The 26,297-nt window shown below is 35.9% G+C and overlaps 3 protein-coding genes across 8 annotated transcripts in view; 2 read left to right on the forward strand and 1 right to left on the reverse strand.

The window, feature by feature from the left end:
• The window catches only part of LOC113776720 (putative inactive disease susceptibility protein LOV1), a 5,036-nt gene extending 1,655 nt beyond the window's left edge, over positions 1–3,381 (forward strand). Inside the window, exons 3-6 of the mRNA XM_027321784.1 lie at positions 6–702; positions 1,555–2,555; positions 2,653–3,065; positions 3,378–3,381. Of these exons, the coding sequence (XP_027177585.1) occupies positions 6–702; positions 1,555–2,555; positions 2,653–3,065; positions 3,378–3,381 (2,115 nt within the window). The remainder of the gene's footprint in view (positions 1–5; positions 703–1,554; positions 2,556–2,652; positions 3,066–3,377) is intronic.
• Positions 3,382–10,634: 7,253 nt separating this feature from the next.
• Positions 10,635–14,441, forward strand: LOC113778289 (probable disease resistance RPP8-like protein 2). Its single transcript, XM_027323642.1, has 3 exons — positions 10,635–11,133; positions 11,986–13,885; positions 14,185–14,441. Exons 1-2 carry the CDS (start codon positions 10,680–10,682, stop codon positions 13,869–13,871), a joined length of 2,340 nt encoding a protein of 779 aa, XP_027179443.1. The 5' UTR covers positions 10,635–10,679; the 3' UTR covers positions 13,872–13,885; positions 14,185–14,441.
• Positions 14,442–16,563: 2,122 nt separating this feature from the next.
• Positions 16,564–19,672, reverse strand: LOC113777425. Of its 6 annotated transcripts, none has more exons than XR_003469163.1 (3): positions 19,246–19,671; positions 16,972–18,579; positions 16,564–16,587 (listed from the first exon to the last, which is right to left on the reverse strand). XR_003469163.1 is itself a non-coding variant. In XM_027322505.1 (2 exons), the coding sequence occupies exon 2, from the start codon at positions 18,519–18,521 to the stop codon at positions 18,099–18,101; it is 423 nt and encodes a 140-aa protein (XP_027178306.1). In that variant the 5' UTR covers positions 18,522–18,579; positions 19,260–19,672; the 3' UTR covers positions 16,594–18,098. The 6 variants fall into 6 exon arrangements, 2 of the variants coding, with proteins under 2 accessions (XP_027178306.1, XP_027178304.1); XR_003469164.1 differs by lacking the exon at positions 16,564–16,587 and having other exon boundaries at positions 16,594–17,742; positions 17,865–18,579; XR_003469161.1 differs by lacking the exon at positions 16,564–16,587 and having other exon boundaries at positions 16,594–17,335; positions 17,513–18,579.
• Positions 19,673–26,297: the final 6,625 nt, after the last annotated feature.

Genomic DNA, 26,297 nt, shown 5'->3' on the forward strand with positions numbered 1-26,297 from the left:
TTCAGACTCTGAAAACGAAAATCTCTGATCTTACCAAAAGTTTTCAGGAATATGGGATCGCAAGACAGGACGGCGCAAGTAGTTCATCGCATCAACAATTGAGGCGGACATATTCCCATGTTGTCGAGGATGACTTTGTTGGATTGGAGGATGATGTTGAGATGCTGGTAAAGCATCTGTTGAGGGGAGGCGATCATGATCATGATCATGAGATTGATCAACGCTTTAGAGTTGTCTCCATCTGTGGGATGGGGGGGTTGGGAAAGACAACTCTTGCCCAAAAGGTATACAATCACCCTAAAGTGAGGCGCTGCTTTGATGGCATTGCTTGGGTATATGTATCACAAACTTGGCAAAAGGAAGACATATTGCAACGGATCTTGCTAAGCCTAATCCCAGAAAAGAGAGAAGAAATAGTGAAGTGGAGGGATGAGGAGCTGGTCAGACAACTTTTTCAAATCCTGCAAAATAAGAAATGTCTTGTGGTTCTTGACGACATTTGGGCCACAGAACCATGGGAATGTATAAAGCAAGCATTTCCAATTAGAAACGACGGAAGCAAGATCTTAGTTACCTCTCGCAATAAAGATGTGGCTTTGCATATTGATCCCAATGGTTTTCACCACCAACCGCGCTTTTTAAGTGAGGACGAAAGTTGGCAGCTGCTTCAGAGGAAAGCTTTACGGGGCAGGTTTCATGGAGGTACTTGATTTCTTAAAACACTCTTTATTTTTTTTATTAGTTTGCTAAATTGGGCCCTACTTGATCAAGGGATGATAAACTTGTGGATTTTGAGGGTTTGTTTGTTGTGGCTATCCTTATTGGTACACCGTGTAATTGAAGAAAAGAAATCATTAAAAAAAAATAATGAAAAGAGGCAAGAGAAGGAAAGACGAATATTTTACTGATTTCTCCCAAAAAGAAGATTGCATTTGAGTCAAACAAGAATTATTAGAGTATAAAGTAAAATTTTTTTTTTTTTTGGTTTTTTATGAACAGCGGTGTAGAGACCGGGTCTCGCAAAGTGGACCACGCCTTTTTGTGAGTGCTTGATGAGCAGTTATATGATTAATTGGACTAGAAAGTGTGGGAGTATTTTCCCCTCTTTTGGGGCTATACTCTTTTTTTCTTTTTGCCCCTTTTTTGTTAAGCTCACAACTTTTATTGATTTAACCACACAACGTACACGGAGAGAGAAATTCCCGAAACACAGGCAAATCCTCTGTTTCACCCGAAAGTATAAACATCCCTTTACATGTCTTCTGCTCCAAATTTTATTGACAAAACAAAAACAACAACAGATGATCCTTCCTCAATGGAATTGGCTAAATTTTTCTCTAAGTTTCTTATTTTTTGTTTCTCAATGGAATAGTTTCAATTTTTCTCAGAGTTTCTTATATATATATACGTGCACGCGCACACACATATATTCATGATGCTAAACAGAAATGTTAAATTGTTAATTCAATGTACTGCACATACATTGAGCAACTCGACACTTCTGTCTTTTAAGTAATAAGACTAACAGAACTACTCATCATCTCTCTTTGACAGAACATGAAGATTTAAAAAAATTGGAAAACTTGGGGAAGGAAATGGTGAAAGCATGTGGGGGTCTTCCATTGGCTGTGATAGTACTCAGCGGAACTCTTGCCACCAAGAAGGACCTGAATGAGTGGGCGACTGTCAATAGAAACATTAAAGCTCATCTTGGAAGAGGAAACAACTTGATCAAAGAAGAAGGAAATCTGCACAAGATATTAGCTTTAAGCTACAATGACTTGCCCTACAAATTGAAGCCTTGCTTCCTTTACCTGAGTAGATATGAAGAAGACTCTGACATAGGCACAGAGAAATTGTACCAGTTATGGATTGCAGAGGGTATAATATCAACAAAAGATCAGATTGGTGAAGAATCAATGATGGATGTAGCAGAAAGATACCTGGGAGAATTAGTAACACGGTGCATGGTTCAAGGTAAAGCCCCTGATGATGATGATGTGATGCTGTCCTCCGCTGGAAGATCATTTGCATCGTGTCGCCTTCATGACTTAATGAGAGACCTCAGTTTGGTCAAGGCCAAAGAGGAGAATTTCTTGTTATCCAAAAGCTATTATCATGATGGAATTCTCAATGAGTATGGCAATAATGATCACTCACAAGTTTACCGTCTAGCCGTCCATTTTTCTAAGGAGGATGTAAGGAAATATGTCCCTCCAGCTGAGAAGAGACATACTAGGCACCTGAGGTCACTCGCCTTGTTGGTCTCAGGTAATGATGGTTATGAAGGGCGTCTTCCTAAGAAAATGAAGTCTCAATTCAATCGGTTCAAAATGCTCAGAGTGTTGGCCATTGAAGGGCTCTGTCCTGCGTTGTCTGGAGATCGCACACTTAAAAGTGAATTTCTCCGAGTAGCAGATCACTTGAGGCTCCCAAAAGCTATTGGGGAGCTGATCCACCTGCGATACTTGAGTTTGAGACGTTCAATTTTCCTCTGTTTGCCATCATCCTTGGGCAACTTACAAAACTTGCAGACACTTGATTTACGGGCTGGAGTGTGTAGAATACCTAATGTTCTTTGGAAGATGAGACAGCTTAGGCACTTGTATCTTCCGGCCAATTACGTGGATGCTATCCTGGCTCGACATAGAGGAAGATCCCATGGAGACACTGGAAAGGCTTCCTAATCTACGATCACTTCACTTGCAATATAGATCTTTTCTCGGCAAAGAGATGAGGTGCAAGGCAACGGGTTTTGGCCAACTTAGATTTCTTCGTTTTGAGCGTCTACCGAACTTAGAGAAGTGGAATGTTGATGAAGGAGCCATGCCCAACCTTTCGGTCTTGACGATTGTATATTGCCTAAATCTGGAGATGGTTCCCAGTGGATTGAAATTCGTTACAACTCTGAAAGAGTTGAACATTGTGCGGATGCCAAAGAAATTCACAGATAGGATCCAAGCAGCAAATGGTCATGAAGATCAGGGACAGGATTTTGACAAAGTCTCCCATATACCCTCTATTAATGTCCGTAATGTTTCATCGGACCAAGCATGGTTGATCAGGTATGTCTCTCTTGTCAACATTTCTGGTTTCGTTCTGGAATTTTACTTTAATTTATCCTTAAACAATTATAGTTTCTTTCTTGAATTTTACTTCAGTTTATCGTTCAACCCATGATGACTTAATTTACTCTTCTTCAACGTATATATGGACCTTATATTCAACCACACGATGCTGGCAAAGTCACAAGTTGCATATCAAGTACCTCTGATTAATTTCTTTTTGTTTAGCATCTCGATTTCAGGAACATTTATTTGACTCATTAAGCCTTATATGGTACTTAAAACTGATCCTAATTGATTTCACTTGTGCAGTTAGGATCCAATTTGACGGGCAAGATTTATTCCCTGTTGGAAACTTGGAATGTGATACCACCAAACATTTGCCATTTGATAGTACGATAAAGTCGAGCCAAGTTGGTGCAGGTTAACATTCCAAGTCATTAAGCGAGTAAGGAATCACTCTTTTTCAAAAAAAAAGAAAAAAAGAAAAAAAATGTCGAGTCTCCAGTTACTATACTTGGACTTGTATTAATTATGTGTCTCATAACTATGATTTTCACTCAGCTTATCGTTTGCATGTTTCTCGGTGTAATTTGTCTAATAAGAGTTGTACTGTAATTCAATACACATTATTGTTGTATTTTTAATTAAAGAATTTTTTTCACATTTTGTTTCTACAACAACGGCTTCAAAATTGATACCTTTTTATGTAAAAAATCTTTATTGTCTTGCATTGATCAATCCATCACGTGGATGCCTTAGATAGCACAATTCGTAACAAATTGGTATTACACACGAATAATACACGTTCCTATGCATAATTTAATTTTTTTTTGTATTTCATATAAAATACTCTGATATACATTTGTCGCATAACAAGAATTCAAATTTGATATCTAAATCATGCACGCATGGTATATATCCGAAGTTTTTAGTATAAAAAAATCACTACACTGGCAGTGTATAAAAAGTTAATCCCTGAAACATATTCGTACTTTTTAACTAACCATATAAAACACGTAATAACCTTTTTGCTATTATACTTCATGAATAATATTTCAATTATTGGTAAAATTTAAAATTTGAGTAAGTATAATGTTATATATACAAAACAACCATGATATATAACATAATTTTTTTTTAAAAAATATATATATATAACTAATGAGACTTTAAAATTTTAGTCAATCTAATATCGCATGTATAAGGAGAGAGCTCTTAGAGTTTTCGTCGCTGTCAGATTCAAGGTTTGAATCCTGTTTCTAGCTCTTGGGAGGAAGATTGTGGAGAGGTGTGTGAGAGAAATTTTTTTTTTTTTTTAAAAAGTATTTTTTTGGGAGCATTTTTTCTTTTTTCCAAATTCAAAAAAAGCTAGTATTGCATAATCAGAAACACCACCTCCAATTCCCAAGAAAGCATATAACAACGGAACGGAAGGAACAAAAATTACCACATAGGCGTCAGGAAATGTTAACCCCTTCAATCAAAGTCTAGGTTGCAAACACCTTGAATAATTGAATTCATGCATAAAACCACGTGCCTTTTTTTTTTTATTTTGTGGACTCGAAATGATTTGGGTAGACTGATCGCAGCTTTTTTTTTTAAATCATAAATTGTGTAAATACAGATTAAATTTCAAAACCGATGTTGATCATATTGTCAGCACTTTGAATATAGACTGAGGTATGCACACTTGAGGGTCGGTAGGCAATTGCCCCTAAAGTTTTGAAAAATTGCACAATAGGCTTGATATTAAAGGATATTTTCAATTTTGTGTCTTATTCGCCCCCTGTCCCCTCAATTTTGTAAACTTCATTCCTTAACCACTTTGACCCCTTTAAATTTTAAAATGTCCATTCCTTTGTCTACACTTCCTTTTTAAATTACATAGGATTGTCTTCTCCATAAAAAAAAAAAAAAAAAAAAACTTTGTGATCAATAAACCAACAAAAGTATTGGATTTATTTTCTATCAAACATAGACTTGTCTTTTTGGGGAAGAAAAGATTCGACCCTTTTTAACTTAGACAATGTAGTCACCAAAATAATTAAATCCAAAGGCAATAAATACTAGGTAGTGCCCTTCGCATTTTCTTCACAACATGCACCGATCACATTCACGAAATTAGAAAGAGAAGCAGCAGTTTTCATCCTTCAGGAACCTTGCTTCTTCCCATAAAACACAGAAAATAAAAATCAAACAGAATACTGTACTATATAAGGCCTATCAAAGTAAATCATTGAAAAATACGCAAGGCAAGCGATGATCATGTAAATTATCCGAGTCATCAGTAAACGCCCTTTAACTGTTTTGATGAAAATACAATCAACTATGAAAATACAACCATCATAGCCTTGCATTAACAATCATAAAAGCAACGGGTTAGATAGAATACATACAACACAGAACAATTGTAGCCCTTACTGAAGGAATTTTGTGCAAAAGTAGCACAGGTTTTAATTCAAATAATTCAAGAAATTAAAGATATAATTGGATCGGTTTTAATAATTCAAGAAACTAAAGATAGCATGCATTTCAACGTCTTCACAAACTCGCAGCAAGCGACTGGAGAACAATTCTGAAATTGTGCAAGCAATACTACGATCATGATAGCCTATGGCAATTAAATATTTTACGTAACGAAATATATATATATATTTAAACTTGAAAAGAAATTATCCCCACTTTTCTTGAGTGCTTCTTCAAGTTACGAATCCAGTTTGCCTTTCTGCGTAAGTGTTTGTTTTCATTATCTTTTGAAGATCAATTAATTCTCAGTTGGCTGAATTGATTAGAAATTCTGCTTAAATGCCTTTAGAGGGTTGGATGATTCCATCTATTTCTTAAAGGCCTTTCAGAAATAGATGGAACTTGAAACTGTCGTCATTTAACAGCATAAGAGGTAACTTGGTGTCCTGCTTTTCCATCAATTTGGCTTATTTCCTTCGTCTCCAGTAACAAATATCAGAAAAAAAAAAAAATTACAGGTACTTTGTTTTTGCGAAAATAAATGGAGATTCATCTTAATTTTTTTTTAGAATCATCTTAAATTATATGTTATCAGAGAAGCAGCCACGGCAGCTTTTCGGGTTCAATTCGAACATGAGATGAGCATATCATCAATCGCGTTTGGATGAGCCCATCTATCTATTCAAGAATATATTTAAATTTACGTCTGGGGATTGTTGATCCTGGTAATTTTTGGCTATCAAAAAGCATTCTACCTTCTGCCTTTTGTGTTACCTATTCAGGCTTGTTACAAACTGTTTAATATCAAATTGGCCCATTTTATTAATTGAAGGAATAGCCAGGAAAAAAAAAATAGAACCAACCATCTTAAAGGACATTATAGTCTATAAATTAATAAATCTAATATTTATCATGGAGAAGAAGAAAAGAAAACCAAATCCTCTCTCTAGTAGAGGTTTTTCTCTCTCTCTTGGGATGAGAGTTTTTCCCCCCATTGTGGAAGCCAAAAACTTTTGACCCTGTCCAAACCCAAAACTCAATTCAAAATTCAACAAAAGCGAAGAAACAATCTTTATTCTTGTCCTCTTTAATGGGATCACCATAAATGCGATGCTACAGTTACCTTAGTAAACTTCCTCAGGTGAAAGAAACAGCAGCAAAAATGTTTGATCAATGAGCTCCAAACAGGCCAAAGCAGGGACATATCTACGACAGTTCTGGTGAAAGATATTTTGAGTCTAGCTAGTTTGTTTCAATTGTACTCTTTTTGTTTAGACAACACCAATAGTATGGATTTATGCTCAATCTTAGCAGCTAGGTGCTAAGTATTGTTAGGAATGAGGACAGAATCTATTCTTCTCAATGTAATGTTGCACTACAAATGTAACAATGGGCTTAGTTCAACTTGTATATACTTTGATTAAAATGAATAAAAACTCTTATCGTTTCATCCAAAAAAAAATGGAGAAGAAGAAAAGAAATTCCTGTTGTCAAAAGAAATACAGATAATTTTAGAAATCTTCCTTGAAATTTTTGACAATTTCACTGAGCTCTCCTAAAATTTAAAAAATTACACTTACTTCCGTTGATTTGATAGTTTGAGTAACAAAACCTAAAAATAATATTGATTTGGACAATTTTTTAAATGAATACCCAAAAAATGCCCTTGTAGAATGAATTTTAATTTATTTTTCTATACAATTATAAGATTATTTGGTATAATTATAAGGAAAATGTGCCAAATTTTTCATGTTGATATCTACTATTTGATAAATAACTATAACAATAATTTTATTACTATGATATGATATTTTTTATGGTATTTTATTATTGATTTAGATTTATAAGATAGAAAAGAAAATGTTGAAATAATTCACTTACAGTTTATAAATTTTTGAGGTAGTGGGATTATCATAATTTAATAGTACTTTTGGGTCATTTCTTTTTGATTTATTGTTAATTTTAATACCAAAAATAGAAAACAAAGATCAGCAAAAACATTGGATTACATATAAAATTAACTCGTAAAAAAAAATCACTAGTTAGACATTTGGTTATAATAAAAATCTAGAGGCAATAGTGATAGTTCTATAGTTTTATTAGTAAAAAATTTTAAAAAAAGTATAAGAAGGAAAAAGAATGAAAAAAATAATTTTAATATTCATTCTAAGTATAAATATATCAAATAAAAAATTTTATTAAAATATTTAAAGATAAAATTATCATTTTAAATAATAAGAAAGGTACGTAGAATTTTTTAAACCTCTCATGAGAGCTCAGTATTGTCATAATTGCAGGGGAGGTTTCTGAAATCATCCCAAAGAAATATGAACGTCTACGGACCAATAATGTGAAAAGACAGACCATGAAGGGATGGACGCGGGGCTGGAGCGGTTGTTCTGACAACTGCTCCGGAAGGTGTAACACCATTTGTGCATGGTGTAATATCATCTGTATAAGGTGTAACAATAGAACAACAGCGAGTAACACTAGAACAACATTTTTGTGGGTCCCACAAGGCGTGAAAATCAAATTACAAGATGTGATTTGAGCCGCACAAATTTTTGAGGCCTCATCCAGGTCGTGAACTACACGGGACGGTTGTCTCTCCAGGCCCCTCGTCCGGAAGGGATGCAGTTGCCTTCCCATAAGGATACGGGGTTGGAGCAGTTGTCAGAACAACCGCTCCGGAAGGTGAAACACCATTTGTACATGGTCTAACATCATCTGTACAAGGTGTAATAATAGAACAACAGCGAGTAACACTAGAACAACATTTTGTGGGTCCCACACGGCGTGAAAATCGAGTTACAAGACGTGATTTGAGCCTCACAAATTTTTGAGGTCTCATCCAGGACGTGAACCGCCTCGCGAGTGTTGGAAGGTCTTCTTCCAATGAACATCGTCTTCTGAGAACGCTTTCAGTCCAGACCCCTCGTCCTTCCCATAAAGGGACGCGGGACAGGATCGGTTGTCAGAACAACCGTTCCGGAAGGTGTAATACCATTTATATATACTGTAATATCATCTGTATAAGGTATAATAATAGAACAACAGCAAGTAACAATAGAACAATATTTTTGAGGATCCCACACGACCTGAAAATTTATAAGACGTGATTTGAGCCACACAAATTTTTGAAACCTCATCCAGGCCGTGAACCGTCCAGGCCCCTCGTCCCCCATGGGACGCGGGGCTGGAGCGGTTGTCAGAACAACCGCTCCGGAAGGTGTAACACCATTTGTACATGGTGTAACATCATCTGTACAATGTGTAACAATTGAACAACAGCGAGTAAAATATAACAATATTTTTGTGGGTCCCACACGGCGTGAAAATCGAGTTATAAGACGTGATTTGAGCCGCACAAATTTTTTTAGCTTCATCCCAGCCGTGAACTGCCTGGGACGGTTGTCTCTGGGAACCGTCCAGGCCCCTTGTCCGTCGGACGAGGGGCCTGGGCGGTTCCCAGAGACAACCGTCCCAGGCAGTTCACGGCCTGGATGAGGCCTCAAAAATTTGTGCGGCTCAAATCGCGTCTTGTAACTCGATTTTCATGCCGTGTGGGACCCACAAAAATGTTGTTCTATTGTTACTCGCTGTTGTTCCATTGTTACATCTTGTACAGATGATGTTACATCATGTACAAATGATATTACACCTTCCGGAGCGGTTGTCAGAACAACCGCTCCAGCCCCGCGTCCTTGTCGGTCCCCCATAAAGAGTCTGCAGACCAGTTGCCTTTCCACTGACAAGACAGACCATAAAGGGATCCAGCGCTTAATAAGGACAATGTTAAATATAAGTATATACGTACCATTAGAGATAGACTTGAAAAAGTACACACTTTTCTTTGGAAAACTGCTTCTTGACGATCCTTGTCGGGACGTTCCTTCCTCTAGTCTTCACTCTCTTTTCCTTCTCCTTTCCCCTTCCCCTTCCCTCTCTAATTAAACCAGGATATACCTTCTCAAATCGCAATTGACCTCCTATAGATTACAGGCTTACCCAAAAAAGAAAAACAATCCAGAATGTTCGAAGTGGGATGATTTTGGTGAAAACGCCCATCTCCTCCTCTGACTTTGGTGAGTTTCAAGCCATTGAATTTGCTTCTTTGTTGTTTTATATCGATTAGGTGTTGATTTTTTGCTTCCTAATCTTTGTTGCAATTTTCTAGAAAAAAATTGGAGATTTTTCACTCCTAATTGACTCGTTCACCGGAAAGGTCAGTGTAAGGTAGGAGTACGAAATTGTGACAAGCAAAAAAAAAAAAAGAAGAAGAAAGGTTGGCTCATTCACTGATTTTTTTGTTTTCTTTTCTTTATTTTAAATATTTTTCGGAGTCGACTCACCCAAGTCCGAGTTGACTCCAAGTCCACCCTGAGTTCTCGATAACACGGCAATTTAGACTGATCAGGTTGTCGTCCGGCCTCCGGATTACCTAACTAACACTCGTTCCCTCCCTTCTATCCTTCTCTTTTATGCAGTTTCTGAAGACGGATATAAATAGAAAGAAAAAATCTCGCATCATTTTGTTTAGCCAAGATGGCTGAGGCGGCTGTCAGTTTTGCTGTGGAAACAATGGGCAACCTGTTGATTGAAGAAACGAGGTTCTTACAAGGGGTGAGCGACCAAGTGGAGCAACTTCAGTTAGAGCTAAAGCGGATGCAATCGTTCTTAAAAGATGCAGATGCCAGGCAGCATGAGGAGGAAAGGGTCAAGGTGTGGATTTCACAAGCTAGAGATCTAGCTTATGAGGCCGATGACTTGATTGAAAGATATGCTTTCAAAGTCGCGTCCCGAAGGGGGAAAGGCATTAGAGGCACCGCAAAGAGATGCGTTGGTATCCTGAATGAGTGCTATGCTAGGCACACCACAGGAACGGGTATTCAGACTCTGAAAACGAAAATCTCTGATCTTACCAAAAGTTTTCAGGAATATGGGATCGCAGCTGTGATGGAAAGACAGGATGGCGCAAGTTCATCGCATCAACAATTGAGGCGGACATATTCCCATGTTGTCGAGGATGACTTTGTTGGATTGGAGGATGATGTTGAGATGCTGGTAAAGCATCTGTTGAGGGGAGGCGATCATGATCATGATCATGAGATTGATCAACGCTTTAGAGTTGTCTCCATCTGTGGGATGGGGGGGTTGGGAAAGACAACTCTTGCCCAAAAGGTATACAATCACCCTAAAGTGAGGCGCTGCTTTGATGGCATTGCTTGGGTATATGTATCACAAACTTGGCAAAAGGAAGACATATTGCAACGGATCTTGCTAAGCCTAATCCCAGAAAAGAGAGAAGAAATAGTGAAGTGGAGGGATGAGGAGCTGGTCAGACAACTTTTTCAAATCCTGCAAAATAAGAAATGTCTTGTGGTTCTTGACGACATTTGGGCCACAGAACCATGGGAATGTATAAAGCAAGCATTTCCAATTAGAAACGACGGAAGCAAGATCTTAGTTACCTCTCGCAATAAAGATGTGGCTTTGCATATTGATCCCAATGGTTTTCACCACCAACCGCGCTTTTTAAGTGAGGACGAAAGTTGGCAGCTGCTTCAGAGGAAAGCTTTACGGGGCAGGTTTCATGGAGGTACTTGATTTCTTAAAACACTCTTTATTTTTTTTATTAGTTTGCTAAATTGGGCCCTACTTGATCAAGGGATGATAAACTTGTGGATTTTGAGGGTTTGTTTGTTGTGGCTATCCTTATTGGTACACCGTGTAATTGAAGAAAAGAAATCATTAAAAAAAAATAATGAAAAGAGGCAAGAGAAGGAAAGACGAATATTTTACTGATTTCTCCCAAAAAGAAGATTGCATTTGAGTCAAACAAGAATTATTAGAGTATAAAGTAAAATTTTTTTTTTTTTTGGTTTTTTATGAACAGCGGTGTAGAGACCGGGTCTCGCAAAGTGGACCACGCCTTTTTGTGAGTGCTTGATGAGCAGTTATATGATTAATTGGACTAGAAAGTGTGGGAGTATTTTCCCCTCTTTTGGGGCTATACTCTTTTTTTCTTTTTGCCCCTTTTTTGTTAAGCTCACAACTTTTATTGATTTAACCACACAACGTACACGGAGAGAGAAATTCCCGAAACACAGGCAAATCCTCTGTTTCACCCGAAAGTATAAACATCCCTTTACATGTCTTCTGCCCCAAATTTTATTGACAAAACAAAAACAACAACAGATGATCCTTCCTCAATGGAATTGGCTAAATTTTTCTCTAAGTTTCTTATTTTTTGTTTCTCAATGGAATAGTTTCAATTTTTCTCAGAGTTTCTTATATATATATACGTGCACGCGCACACACATATATTCATGATGCTAAACAGAAATGTTAAATTGTTAATTCAATGTACTGCACATACATTGAGCAACTCGACACTTCTGTCTTTTAAGTAATAAGACTAACAGAACTACTCATCATCTCTCTTTGACAGAACATGAAGATTTAAAAAAATTGGAAAACTTGGGGAAGGAAATGGTGAAAGCATGTGGGGGTCTTCCATTGGCTGTGATAGTACTCAGCGGAACTCTTGCCACCAAGAAGGACCTGAATGAGTGGGCGACTGTCAATAGAAACATTAAAGCTCATCTTGGAAGAGGGAACAACTTGATCAAAGAAGAAGGAAATCTGCACAAGATATTAGCTTTAAGCTACAATGACTTGCCCTACAAATTGAAGCCTTGCTTCCTTTACCTGAGTAGATATGAAGAAGACTCTGACATAGGCACAGAGAAATTGTACCAGTTATGGATTGCAGAGGGTATAATATCAACAAAAGATCAGATTGGTGAAGAATCAATGATGGATGTAGCAGAAAGATACCTGGGAGAATTAGTAACACGGTGCATGGTTCAAGGTAAAGCCCCTGATGATGATGATGTGATGCTGTCCTCCGCTGGAAGATCATTTGCATCGTGTCGCCTTCATGACTTAATGAGAGACCTCAGTTTGGTCAAGGCCAAAGAGGAGAATTTCTTGTTATCCAAAAGCTATTATCATGATGGAATTCTCAATGAGTATGGCAATAATGATCACTCACAAGTTTACCGTCTAGCCGTCCATTTTTCTAAGGAGGATGTAAGGAAATATGTCCCTCCAGCTGAGAAGAGACATACTAGGCACCTGAGGTCACTCGCCTTGTTGGTCTCAGGTAATGATGGTTATGAAGGGCGTCTTCCTAAGAAAATGAAGTCTCAATTCAATCATTTCAAAATGCTCAGAGTGTTGGCCATTGAAGGGATCCGTCCTGCGTTCTCTGAAGATCGCACACTTAAAAGTGAATTTCTCCAAGTAGCAGATCACTTGAGGCTCCCAAAAGCTATTGGGGAGCTGATCCACCTGCGATACTTGAGTTTGAGACGTTCAATTTTCCTCTGTTTGTCATCGTCCTTGGGCAACCTACAAAACTTGCAGACACTTGATTTACGAGTTGCCACTCTATTTAGAATACCCAATGTGCTCTGGAAGATGAGACAACTTAGGCACTTGTATCTTCTGCCGGATTTGTGCTGCGGGAAATTGCGACTCAAGGGATTGGACAAGCTTGAGATCCTAGAAAACTTCTGTCCTCCGACTTGCTCATCTCAAGACATATCCACGTTGAGGAACCTTCGAGTACTATCAGCCATGGTGCAGTTAGATGACCTTGATGAGGGGTTTCCCACAGAAATCCAAAGATTAATGTCAAACTCAGACCACGTGGGTTGCAGATCCCTATGTATTTACTCTTACAAAGATTCAGAAGCCACTGCCGCCTCAATCAAGAAGAAAGTGTCGGATGTTGTTGGTCAGTGTTTCTCTAGTCGCAATCTTCAAGGCTTAGAGGTAAATTGTCCCATGGCCAATTTTCCACAGTACGAAGCCCGGTACATGTGTGCAAGCCTTCTTAAATTAGAGCTATCCAGTCTCGAGATAGAGGAAGATCCCATGGAGACATTGGAAAGGCTTCCTAATCTACGGTCACTTCACTTGAAATATAGATCTTTTCTCGGCAAAGAAATGAGGTGCAAGGCAATGGGTTTTGGCCAACTTAGATTCCTTCGTTTTGAAGATCTACAGAACTTAGAGAAGTGGAATGTTGATGAAGGAGCCATGCCCAACCTTTCGGTCTTGACGATTGAAGAGTGCACAAAGCTGGAGATGGTTCCGAATGGATTGAGATTCGTTAAAACTCTGAAAGAGTTGAAGATTGTGCGGATGCCAAAGGAATTCACAGATAGGATCCAAGCAGCAAATGGTGAAGATCAGGGACAGGATTTTGACAAAGTCTCCCATATACCCACCATTATTGTCCGTAATGTTTCATTATATTGTTACTGAGCATTGTTGATCAGGTATGTCTCTCTTGTCAACACTTCTAGTTTCATTCTGGAATTTTACTTTAATTTATCCTTAAACAATTATAGTTTCTTTCTTGAATTTTACTTCAGTTTATCGTTCAACCCATGATGACTTCATTTACTCTTCTTCAACATATATATGGACCCTTATATTCAACCACACCATGCTTATATTCAACCGTACCTCTGACGAATTTCATTTTGTTTAGCGTCTCGATTTTAGGAACATTTATTTGACTCATTAAGCCTTATATAGTACTTAAAACTGATCCTAATTGATTTCACTTGTGCAGTTAGGATCAATTTGACGAGCAAGATTTATTCACTGCTGGAATGTGATACTATCAAACATTTGCCATTTTAGTACGATAAAGTCGAGCCAAGTTGGACTTGTATTAATTATGTGTCTTGGTGTACGATCATTTTTTTTTTTTTGGGTCAAAAGTCGAGTCTCCAGTTACTATACTTGGACTTGTATTAATTATGTGTCTCATAACTATGATTTTCACTCAGCTTATAGTTTTGCATGTTTCTCGGTGTAATTTGTCTAATAAGAGTTGTACTGTAATTCAATGCACATTGTATTTTTAATTAAAGAATTTTTTTCGCACTTTTTTTCTACAACAACGGCTTTAAATCCATCACGTGGATGCCCTAGATAGCACAGTTAGTAACAAATTTGTATTACGCACGTTTAATATACGTTCCCATGCATAATTAAATTTTTTTTTTGTATTTCATATAAAATACTCTAAAATACATTTGTCATATAACAAGAATTCAAATTTAGAATTCAAATCATGCACGTATGATATACATCCGAAGTTGTTAGTATAAAAAAAATCATTACATTTTCAGTGGATAAAAAATTAATCCTTGAAAGATATTCGTACTTTTTTGCTAATCATACAAAACACGTAATAACCTTTTTGCTATTATACTTCACGAATAATACTTCAATTATTGGTAAAACTTACAATTTGAGTAAGCATGATGTTATATATACAAAACAACCATGATATATAACATAATTTTTTTTTTCAAATTTGCATATATAAATCTAATGAGACTTTAAAATTTTAGTCAATCTAATATCGCATCTATAAGGAGAGAGCTCTTAGACTTTTTGTCGCGGTCGAATTCAGGATTCAAATCTTCCTTCTAGTTCTTGGGAGGAAGGGTGTGGAGAGGAGCGTGAGAGAAAAAAATTTAGAAAAAAAAAAGTCTTTTTTTGGAAACATTTTTTCTTATTTCCAAATTCAATAAAAGCTATTTCATATTCAGAAACACCACCTCCAATTCCCAAGAAAGCAAATAGTAGTAACAACGGAACGGAAGGAACAAAAATTACCACACAGGCGTCGGGAAATGTTAACCCCCTCAACCAAAGTCTAGGTTGCAACACGGTGAATAATTGAATTCCGTGCATAAAACCGCGTGCGTTTTTTCTTTTTCTTTTTTATTTTTTTTATTTTGTGATTCCTTGTTTGGTCAATTTTTCAGCACCTTTTTGTGGACTCTAAATGATTTGGGTAAACTAATCGCAGCATTTTTTTTTTTTGAACTCATAAATTGTGTAAAAAGAGCTTAAATTTCAAAACCAATGTTAATCATATTGTCAGCACTTTGAATATAGGCGGAGGTATGCACACATGAGGGTAGGTAGGCAATTGCCCACTCCTCCCTAAAGTTTTGAAAATTGCACAATAGGCTTGATATTAAAGAATATTTTCAATTTTGTATCTTATTCGCCCCCTGTCCCCTCAATTTTGTAAACTTCATTCCTTAATCACTTTGCCCCCTTTCAATTTTAAAATGTCCATTCCTTCGTCTACACTTCCTTTTTAAATTACATAGGATTGTCTTCTCCATAAAAAACCAAAAAAAAAACGAACTTTGTGATCAATAATTCAACAAAAGTATTGGATTTATTTTCTATCAAACATAGACTTCTCTTTTTGGGGAAGAAAGGATTCGACCTTTTTTAATTTAGACAATGTAGTCATCAAAATAATTATTGTTTCCAATTTCTTACTGCAGTTATCTGTTTTGCAGGAAAAACCAACTTCCAGATGCCTGCCCTGGCTAGCCACAAGTCTAAATTTAGTGTTTTACTTTTCTCTGGTCCACAATCCTACTTCCACACTCTTAATACATTTCCTTATTTACCAAAGATTATGGTTGCCAAGAACCCCTTCTTCTGGTCACCTAATCCTTGAAAACTTACAAGGGACCGGACCAACTTGCTTATGCATTCCAACTTGGCAACCACCAATGTCTATTTAGCATTGCTTATTATTATTATTTTTTTAGGTGCAAATTTCTTCTTTTCTGAATTTTGCTAACTAGCAGATGCCCAAACGAAGTCTCCAGGGATTTATTTTTTCAAAAAAAAAATAAAGAAAAAGGAAAAAGACAATAATGGGTGGGTATCATAGTCAAGTTCCTTTGGTGAAATTGTTAAGTAAAAGAGTTAAAGGCCCCCAATGATTGATGCTAATCCCCAAAAAAGTACAAAAGACAATGAGGCCTTTTGACGTTCTGGTCATTCGGAAGGCCCAACTGCTCACTAAACCAAAACAAACGAAAACAGAACTCCGCCTTTTGACCCCTCCCATCAATTCATATCCCAGCAACTTTATTGATAGGATTGTCAGAATAGGTTGAACATTTAGGCTCAATTTTTGCAAGATGATCTGCACTTGAAAATTAAACAGGAGGGAAAGTTAAATGCCTATAGATTGGAAGGCACTCAGATGAAATGAAATTTGACCATGGGGACTTGACAATCAACTCCATTCGATAAGAATTACAAGTACAATTCATGAGAAATTAGTCTGCTTGTGCTTAGTTTTGTTGCCAATAGCTGAGTAACTGAACCATGTATCCCGAAATCTTCCTTTCACCTTAACCAATTATGCAGGTTTGTAATAGAAACTCTAGCATGCCAATTCCTCATGCAACAGATTTGTGGTTGAAACAGATGCAAGAAATGATTCCTCAATAGATCAGAATACTGATTATCATCCCGCTAATAACTAATAAATCCATCTGCAAACTTTTGCAAAGCAGTGAAGTACCTTAATATCCTTCATTTGCTGCAACAAACTGCAGCAAGAAAAGAATACGAGGCACAATGGTTCCGCACGCATGTGCAGCTATCTAGACATGTCTGCATACGTGAAAACAGATTCAAATTGTTCAATGAGAGAAAACCAATCTTTTCACAATGTTTCATGTGTAGAACTTAGTACCTGTACAATATTAGCCAAAAACATCAATGCAGCCAAAAAAATCCAGAGAGAAGATGCAAATAGAACTTCATCCATTTTCCCCAAGCCTTTATTTTGTACCATCCCATTTCATGCAAAATGTCCCAGCACAAACTATATGATTGAACAATTTGCACTGTAGGAAGACCGAGCTTCAAAATAATTTCTTTTCCTATATCACAAACAAGCATCGGTGACTGTACAGACTGTGTCACTGACATCATGAAAGGTCAAAAATTCATATATCAAAAAAGCCAAAGAACCTCAAGGTTTCTAAATCAAACAACTAAAGTGAGCCTTGCAATTAAGTTATCTAAAGTAACAAACAAGAAGAACACTTGTATGTTACCTGAAATCTCCACTGGGGCAAATCTCCCAAGTTCTTCTGCAGTTTAGTCAATCTTGAAACAGAAATATTGGCCAGAAAGAGCAAAGATCTTCTTGTACTTTACCTGATATCTCCAGGCAGGAGAATCTCTGCACTCGTAGAGTCGTTTGCACCTGAACCTATGGCAATAATCTTCCTTTTTTTTTTTTTAATAGCCAACCACCTGGAATTTTTTCATACGTGCTTCATTGCTGTACACAAACGTGTCAAGCAAAGCAATGAGCAGGCTTCAAGAAGATTATACAAGGGATGCTAAACCAAAAGAAGCTACTTAAACCATGCCAAAACAAAATGCCATCGCAGAAGAACTTACACCTACGTTGGATTCAGCTTGCTTCAGACTTCAAGTGCAAAAGGAAAAGATTAGACAACATATCTGACATGATGATCTGGTAATTGGTAAAACCAAAGGCTTCTTGATATCATCACAGAATATTGATTGATAATAAAATTTTCAGTTGAGACTATCAAACACAGCAAAATACGACAAATGGCAAAATAAAATGGAAAGCCAAATTTTTGTGCTCTCCAATAATGAGCACAAAATTCATCTGCACTCCACACCAACTTCAGCAGCCCGACGAGGCTTGTTCTTTCTTCTGCTGCCGTTCTGTCTGAATCCAACAGACTTCACTGCTTCATTAGTGTTAGTCTTGTTTCCCACACCATTTTCCTCTTTGATAGAATCTAAGTTTTCCTTGACTTGCGAAGCCCTTTTCCTCTTCCGGCCATTCTCAACAGAGGGTTGATTCTTGCTATCTTTATTTAAAACAGAACTCTTTGCACTTTCACTGTCTTCTTCTTCTTCTTCTATCTTCTCAACATCTTCATCTTCCTCAATGTCATCCTTCAGTGGTTTCTGTGGCCTTCCCCTTCTCCTCACCGGTAATTTCTCCTCCTCACCACTTCCGGCATCTTCACGAGCAGCAGTACTCAATTGTTTCTTACCCTTTCCTCTCCCTCTACCCATTTTTCAGAGAAAGCAAAAAAAAAACTTGGGCAAAAATTAATTATCTCTGCAGAAGAACCTGCCCGGAAAAAGAAAATCAGATAACTTCAAACAACTCAACAAATTTCACGACTTTCTATTGAAACTTTAAATACTGAGAAGGATCAATCACAATAACTCAACAAATATAACCACACACTAGAAAACGAACCAAAAATAAATCTTGGAAACGGATATCTCCTCAGATTCACCAATAAGCAAACGACTATAAGAAAACCCAAAAAGCTCTGTTTCCTGGCAAGCATACAAATCCATATTTGCTCTCATGCCCAGGAAACACATAAAGGTTGGAACTTTGACTAATTAGTGTAAAAGCCTCATGTGTATTCGGATGTTATAAAATAGCGCCTAACTAATAAGCAAAGCTGTAAAACCGAAACTTCAGAGCCTAAAGAAAACAAGCCAATGGCAGTTCCAAGAAAATCACTACATAATCAATCCAATACAACAATAACATCCAAGACAAAAAGCAGATTATCCTATGATTGAAACCATATACTGAGAAAAACAAAGTCTGCATAGCAACCATACAACAAAAGAACTTAAGACTGCTTTACTTAAACATGCTTGAAAACAATCAAAATGGAATCTTTGAAGCTCAAAACAGACCACCCAAACAAACTGAAAAAGATCAAATCTTTCCAATAAATCCATTGCACAACCTTTCATACAGAATGAAACATACCAACTGAAGCAGACCTCATAAGAAACGGAAACAGCCACCATTTGCATCTTCAACCAAAAACCTCTTTTCAGCACATCTTTATCACAATTCCAATCAAAGAAAACCAAAATCGAGATGGGTTTTCCTATGTGCAAAAGTAAACAAAGTAAAGAAGCAACAAGAAATTGTTCAAGTGATAAGAAAATGAAAAGGCTTTGATCTGACAGAGAAATAGTAAAAGCCCAGATCAAAAAACAATCAAAAGTGAGGAATGATTCAAGAACTGGATTGAGATTTGATGAGGTTAATAATCCTCACCATTTGAGGTTAAGAAGTTCAGGCAAGGGAAAGAAGCTGTGAGGCAGAGGAGGGAGGCAAAGGTAGAGAAGACTGCAAACAAAAAACAAGTGAAGTGAAGAGGAGAAGAGAAGAAAAATATGGATGTGGGATACTACTACTAGTATAGTTGCAAGTGGGGTAAGGATATTTAGCATTTAGGGGATTCTTATGGGCTGTTTGGGAAAATTATGGTAGAGGTATTGATGAAGGTAAAATAACACACAACTGATTGAGGGGGAAAAAACGAGAAAAACAAAAAATGAAAGCATATATCTGGCAGAAATAAAAGAGGGAAAGAGGAAAAAGAAAGGAAAAGGCATGGTGCTTGAGCTTGACATCAATGATCAATGTGACACTGGTTCAGAAAGTCACCTCTTGTGTGCCAAAAGAAAAAGGTGTTAAATTTTTACTTCTACAGCCTGCTAAAAGATGTTTTGTTATTTTAAGGACTATTATTATATATCCCATTTGGATTGTTTTTATATAAAATTTTTATAGAAAAATATACTATAACGATTTTATGTATGTGAAACAAAAAGATGATTGAAAAATATATTCACAAAATTATAAAATTCTTTTTAAAAAATTCGAATAACTTTTTATCTTTCTAATAATATTTTTATTTCACATACATCGCATCTTAAAATGTGTTACAATAATTATTTCAAATAATCTTCTATTCAAACATTAACATTAGTGTACTGAAACCATGACCACGGTAAAAGTAAATCATAAATGTGATCAGTGACCCCCAAACCATGAACATTAGTGTACCAAAGTAAAAAGGTCGGTTTTCAGACCATTGATGCAATTAAAGTAATGATTAAGGATTTTCTATTTCTTCTACTAGTTAATTTTCTAGGTGTATTTAACCATTCAAGTTTTCTTGATGAGAACACACTAAAAAAGGCTTTGCTGTACGGGAAAAAAGAATAAACCTCCTCACTTATTCCCACTTAATCCGTGTATTAATCCAAAAGCAAAATGGAGGAGTTTTCAAGATAAATACAGACCACTTTCACTTGCTACAAAAATTTTCATTATCTAAAGAAGTTTCTTGGCACATTTCTTAAATTTTCTTTTTTTTTATAATAATAATTCATGTGATTTTGGGGTCAGCAGGGGAGAATCACTGGTTGTCGCCTGGGTCATTGACTGAGATCACGTGCCCATTTAGGGATGTACAATAGAACAATCTTGATATAGCCCCACTCTCTTTTGCATCTTGGTAAAATTCATTAAATCAGCCTGTTTTATTTTTTTTCTTTTTTTTGGTTTTTTTTTTCAGGTAAAATCAGCCTAAATTTTCACTTGAAAAACTTTTTACTGTCAACGTGCTTTATTAACCTGGAATGCAATTCATAAGTTTACTCATATTTTGCATTCTTAACAAGTAGTATTTCTCCAAATGAATACTCATGCTCTTTTTTTTTTAATTCTTCAATTTTTTATCTTTTTTTTTTTGGGTAAAGTCAATAAAATTTGAGTCCCTCCATTAAAGCATTAAAATTTACTTCAATTTGGAATCCATTTCCTCGTAGCATTTTCAACATAAATGTTTTGGATCCTTGGTGAAACATATATTTCTGCGGTTGGAATTTTGGATTGGTAGTTATTTAAAAAAATTTGTGAGAATAATAGTGTAGGATTTTTTGTGATATAATGTATGATGATAAAAAGAATGACTGAGAGAATAAAAAAATTATAATATTGTAGCACTTTCATTTCAAGCAAAACTCCTTAAGTGTCGACAAAAAAGGAGGATAATTCAAACAAATATTAGACAACTCTATCTTTCATTTCTCTTTATTCCCCCCTACATTTCGCAATTAGAAATTGTAGATGGGCAGTTCAATTTGTATATAAAAAAAATAACCACATCCTTCGCCAGATGACAGTCACTTATGAGGGTTTCAATTTTTCAAAGAGAAAGATTTCACCAGCTTAGGGTGTAACTCCAAATGAGTCAAAGCAGCCCTTATTTATTTAGAAGTATGCTAATGAATTGAAGGGAAGAGAGGCAAAAGCAAGAACAATTATAAATGACAATTGTTCTTGAACCATTGAGACAAAAAACTGGGGCCAAGTTACTCTGTGGACTATAGGTGGGAGTTGAATTGCACTTACACTGAAAAAAATTCAAAAGAACTGTCAAAACATCCTTTTGATCTAGTCAGATTTTTATATTTACTAGCTTCTTATACATAGTCTCTTTAGGCTTCCTTTTCTGTAAATTATAATAGATTAGGTTATAGAAATATTATAGTTACCGTAAAAAAAAAAAAGAAAATTGTTCTTGAATTTAGTATAAGAAATGCATTTGCAGTAATAACTATTGTTGTAAACGTTTATGTGCAAATTCCTGATAGTACTGTTTTGGGATTAATTTTATATACACTGACAGTGTATACACTTTTATCATTAGATGTATGACACATAATTTGAATTTGAATTTGAAATTCAAATTTTGTATATGTGTTATATATCTAACCGTAATAATGTATATACCGTCAATGTATATAAGATTTACTCATTGTTTTGTGAAACTCACCGTTGAAAGATAAATAAATCAAGAGTGTCAATCATGCCACTCAAGTGTAAAATTTCAAATTAGAAACAAATTTTGCCAAATCAACATAAATCCCATCCCAAATGGTTGCAGATAGGATCCTTGAGCCTAATTGAAGCTACATACCTGGAGTCAAGAAATATTTAAATATAACAAAAAAATAGTTCGTAACTCATTATGTAACTTGGCTATACGCCTGATATTACTCATCACGGGGGAGTAGTGATGAACAGTAATATTCCTTTCTTTCTTTATTATTATTATTATTTTATAACAGTAATATTCCTTTCTTGGTAGTCAAATTTTTGAAATTCAAGCTTCCCTCATCATCCTTTCACTTTTGTTCTTACCCTTTGAATATTTGTTACCACAAGAACTTGATACTTTCCAAAGTAAATTGACGAGAAGGCCCCTGCATGGTTGGGCAGTCTGTGTCTGATCAGGCTGGGGACCACAAGTTTAGCTGGATTGCTCAAACTCTGCTGTGATGACTGGACCCTGTCTAGTTGCTCAAAGCCTAACATCTTATTGGCTTAGGGTTTGGTTGACTACGATTGGGTCCGTAACTGGCAAATACCCTACAGTCCAAATGTTCTCACTGGGGCCTCGTTAATGGAGCCCGATATGGCGAGAGTCCAGTGTTTCCTACGCCAATTGGTTGAACTTGTATGCTAGCAGGTTTGTTTGGATTGGGTTTTATTTCCCCAAATTTATTTGTTTACATCATCATTATAATTTTCAATACATCTTTTTACCTTCTCAATTATTTTTTTATCTCACATGCATCACATCACAAAAAGTGTTACAGTGAAAATATCTCTAATAATTCACAATCCAAACAGATTGGTTGGGAAAAAAAAATTTTTTTTTTGGGTTGAAGTTGTAAAATCTCATCTGATATGTTTCTTGAAATTAATACTAACAAATGCATTATGTTTGATTGCATTTTGTATTTTACTTTCCTTCTTTAATTGCATTATTGAACATGGAGAGCATGATTGTAGCTTAAAGTACTACACTATAATGCCTAATTGGATTTAATCTTTCTCATATTTGTGCCATGTAGATTTTTTTTTCTTATACGAGAGGGTTTAGATGCATACTAAACATGCTTTATTCAAATTTTGAATGGAAATTATTTGTCATGCATGAGTAATTGCTAGTATAAAATAATTTTACACTTATGACACAGGAAAAATTAATGCTATTTACAACTAGTGATTGACACTTATATGTGCCATGATTAAAAAATTATCTTCCAAAGGTAATGAATCCGGAGTCATAGTTGATGATGAATCATTGTACAACTTACTAAATTGAAAAGGGGAATAAGAATGTAAATAAGAGGTCCGATTTCGAAATCTCTTACTTACATTATTAAAAAAAAACAGAAAAAAAATATTTTTAATCTATTTGGGACAATTTTACCCTTAAGATTGGGGTAATAAATGAAAGTTAAAAAAAATGATACTGTGTGTTTACATCACACACTGATAGTGTCCCTTTATCTGTTGTATAAATATTTATCCATGAATAATTATGCTTCAATACCTTGTCAGCTGGATACAAACGACGGATAACAAGGGACGAGGAAGCCATTTCCTTGTGTGCACAGGATCTAAGTAGATGATGGCAGTAAAAGTATTTATTCTTGGATTGGATCGGAAGCGACTAGCTAGACATGAAAATGATTAGGACATCATTTTTCTTACCACGCACGCAGTTTATCTTGCCCCAATGATACGTAAAAGTCAAGCAACGCCCAGAAAAGTCGGCCATTAGGTTTATCAGCAAAGCATCGGTTACGATTTTCCCAAATTGTTTTTCACCACAAAAAATAAAAAAAAAATTCCTACTTGAGAAAAGGCAGAAGCCAGCAGAACTTGGATGCAAAAAGTCTTCAAGAAAAGGCGTATTCTATTGAACACAAAGGTTGACTGGCTAAATCGCGTTAAAACTTAAAACCAGCAAACCATTCTCGATGCACAAGACTACCAGAGGCGTGCATAGTTTTGCAGAAACCAGCTGGAAATCGAGCTGTTACTTTGGATAATATGTGGAAGAAGACAAACTTGCCTAACTACGTGATTTCGGGCAGCCCTTTTTGATCGAGCGGTTTCTTTTTCGCTCGAGTGTTTTTGATCTGTTTGTCTACTGACTGCTACCATTTTTTTTTCTTTGATTTTATGTTTCTGGTTTCATTGGTGGGATATTGGCCATTAATTTTTGAATGGTTCAAAGAAAATCACGAAGCCAGCCCTTTTTCCTAAGTATATATTAATCCTGGTTAAAGCAAAAATTTGTACCCAATAATAAACATTTAGTCGTCACGATTTCAACTGTTGAAGCTGTAAAAGCTTGTTTAGGTTACATAGCTAGTGAGATTAGGCAACGGATCATAAGGAAAAGCCCTAAGAGCTTAGTTTATCTCAAATTTTGATAGAACTTGACTAATAACAAGAGACGACTTCTTGGGGTGAAATGATAACTTATATGAGCTTTGGTTTTTGGTCAACCTTATCGAGGGTGTTGCTGCTACAGAAACTTTCACTCTAGTAAGTTTCTGGTCAAATTTCCCCCAAACAAAAAAAAAGAAAAAGAAAAAAGAGTTTCTGGTCAAAACTAATCAAGGAAATGAATTCGCTCTAGTGGAAAAGCGCTGGTGCGAACAAAATCAGAAATAAAAAACGCGCAAAAATCCCTTCTTCTATAGCATTTGCCCTTATCTTCTTCAACCGGCCCTTTCCTCAACTCTCTTTCTGTACTGCCATTGCCACATGCACCTACACAAATTGCGAAACACTAATATGGACTTATTATGTATTTCCGAGGCTGGACCCTGCTGATGTCTGTGGAAATATCCACATCAACAAAGAAAGGAGGAGCATGGAGCTAAAATTTGCTTGAATGCAACAGCTATAAGCCCGAATATTTGAGTGTTTTACTTTTCCTCTATCCAAAACAAGAAAATCTAGCTTTAGCGGTCCAAGCATAGGTACGTGCAGTAAATTAGTAGTCACTAAACCAGGTGAATTCTCCATCAAACAAATAAAAGATAAGAGATTTATGTTGAGTTATGACAACAAGAGTTGTTGGTGAGGGTAGTTCCTTTGAAGGTAGAATGTTGTTAATCAATTGCAATAAAAAATTTTAAGATTCAGGTATTTAGTATCATCATTTTGTGCTGTTCTTTTATAGTCATAGTCGCATATTGCAGTTGTCTCATAAAATCTTTAATGTGTCTACAAACTATGGTGACCGCTTCCTATATTGTACTAGCTAGCTATAGGTGCCAAATCAACCCATTTAATTAAATTTACCCATATCCGCATATGAGAGTATGGGTATCTTAAGTTTTTGTATATGGGTATAAATGGGTTATCCAATAATACCCATTTAATAAATGGGTATTATTGGGTAACCTATCAAACCAAATTAACCCATTTAGAATTGTTTTTCCCCAAATCTCCTCTCTTCCCCCACCCTTTTTTTTTTTCAGATTTTTCACTTTGTTATGATGTTAACTACTTTTGTTTCATTATTATTGTTATTTATTGGTTTTATTTTATCATTTTATTTTCTTTTAATTTGTTAACTTACTCATTTTTTAGCATTACCAATTTATGATAAGTTTTAGCCTCTTTTCCTACAATTCCAAAATGAAAATTTAAATTTACGCATGAAAAAAATATTAGGGGTTCAAAATTTTTGGATTAAGTTTTTATGTTAATTTTTATAGTACTTAATTTAAATTTTTATATTCTTATTATTCAATTATTAAATAGTATGTAATTTTGCGACATAGAGTACAGATAGGAAAAAAATTGATAATTAGACTTATTGAACATTATAAGTAAATATTTAAAACTAATGATGGGTGCAATGAGTGGTATAAATTGATAACTTAGTTTGTAAAAATGAATTTAAATGAGTTTACAAAAAGTTAAAATAAATGGATAATTGGATTACCCAATTCATTTTTTGACTTACCCATTTATACCCATCTAATTAGATGGGTATAAATGGGTTGACTCTAGGGATGTAATCGAGTCGAGTCGAGCCCGAGTATTGCCATACTCAAGCTCGACTCGACATGCAAGACGGGTGCTCGAGCTCGAGTAAGTAGTATTATTGGAGCTCGAGCTCGAGCTCGATGCTTGCTTGC

Source organism: Coffea eugenioides, chromosome 7 (genome assembly GCF_003713205.1).
Source record: "Coffea eugenioides isolate CCC68of chromosome 7, Ceug_1.0, whole genome shotgun sequence".
NCBI classification, from domain to species: domain Eukaryota; kingdom Viridiplantae; phylum Streptophyta; class Magnoliopsida; order Gentianales; family Rubiaceae; genus Coffea; species Coffea eugenioides.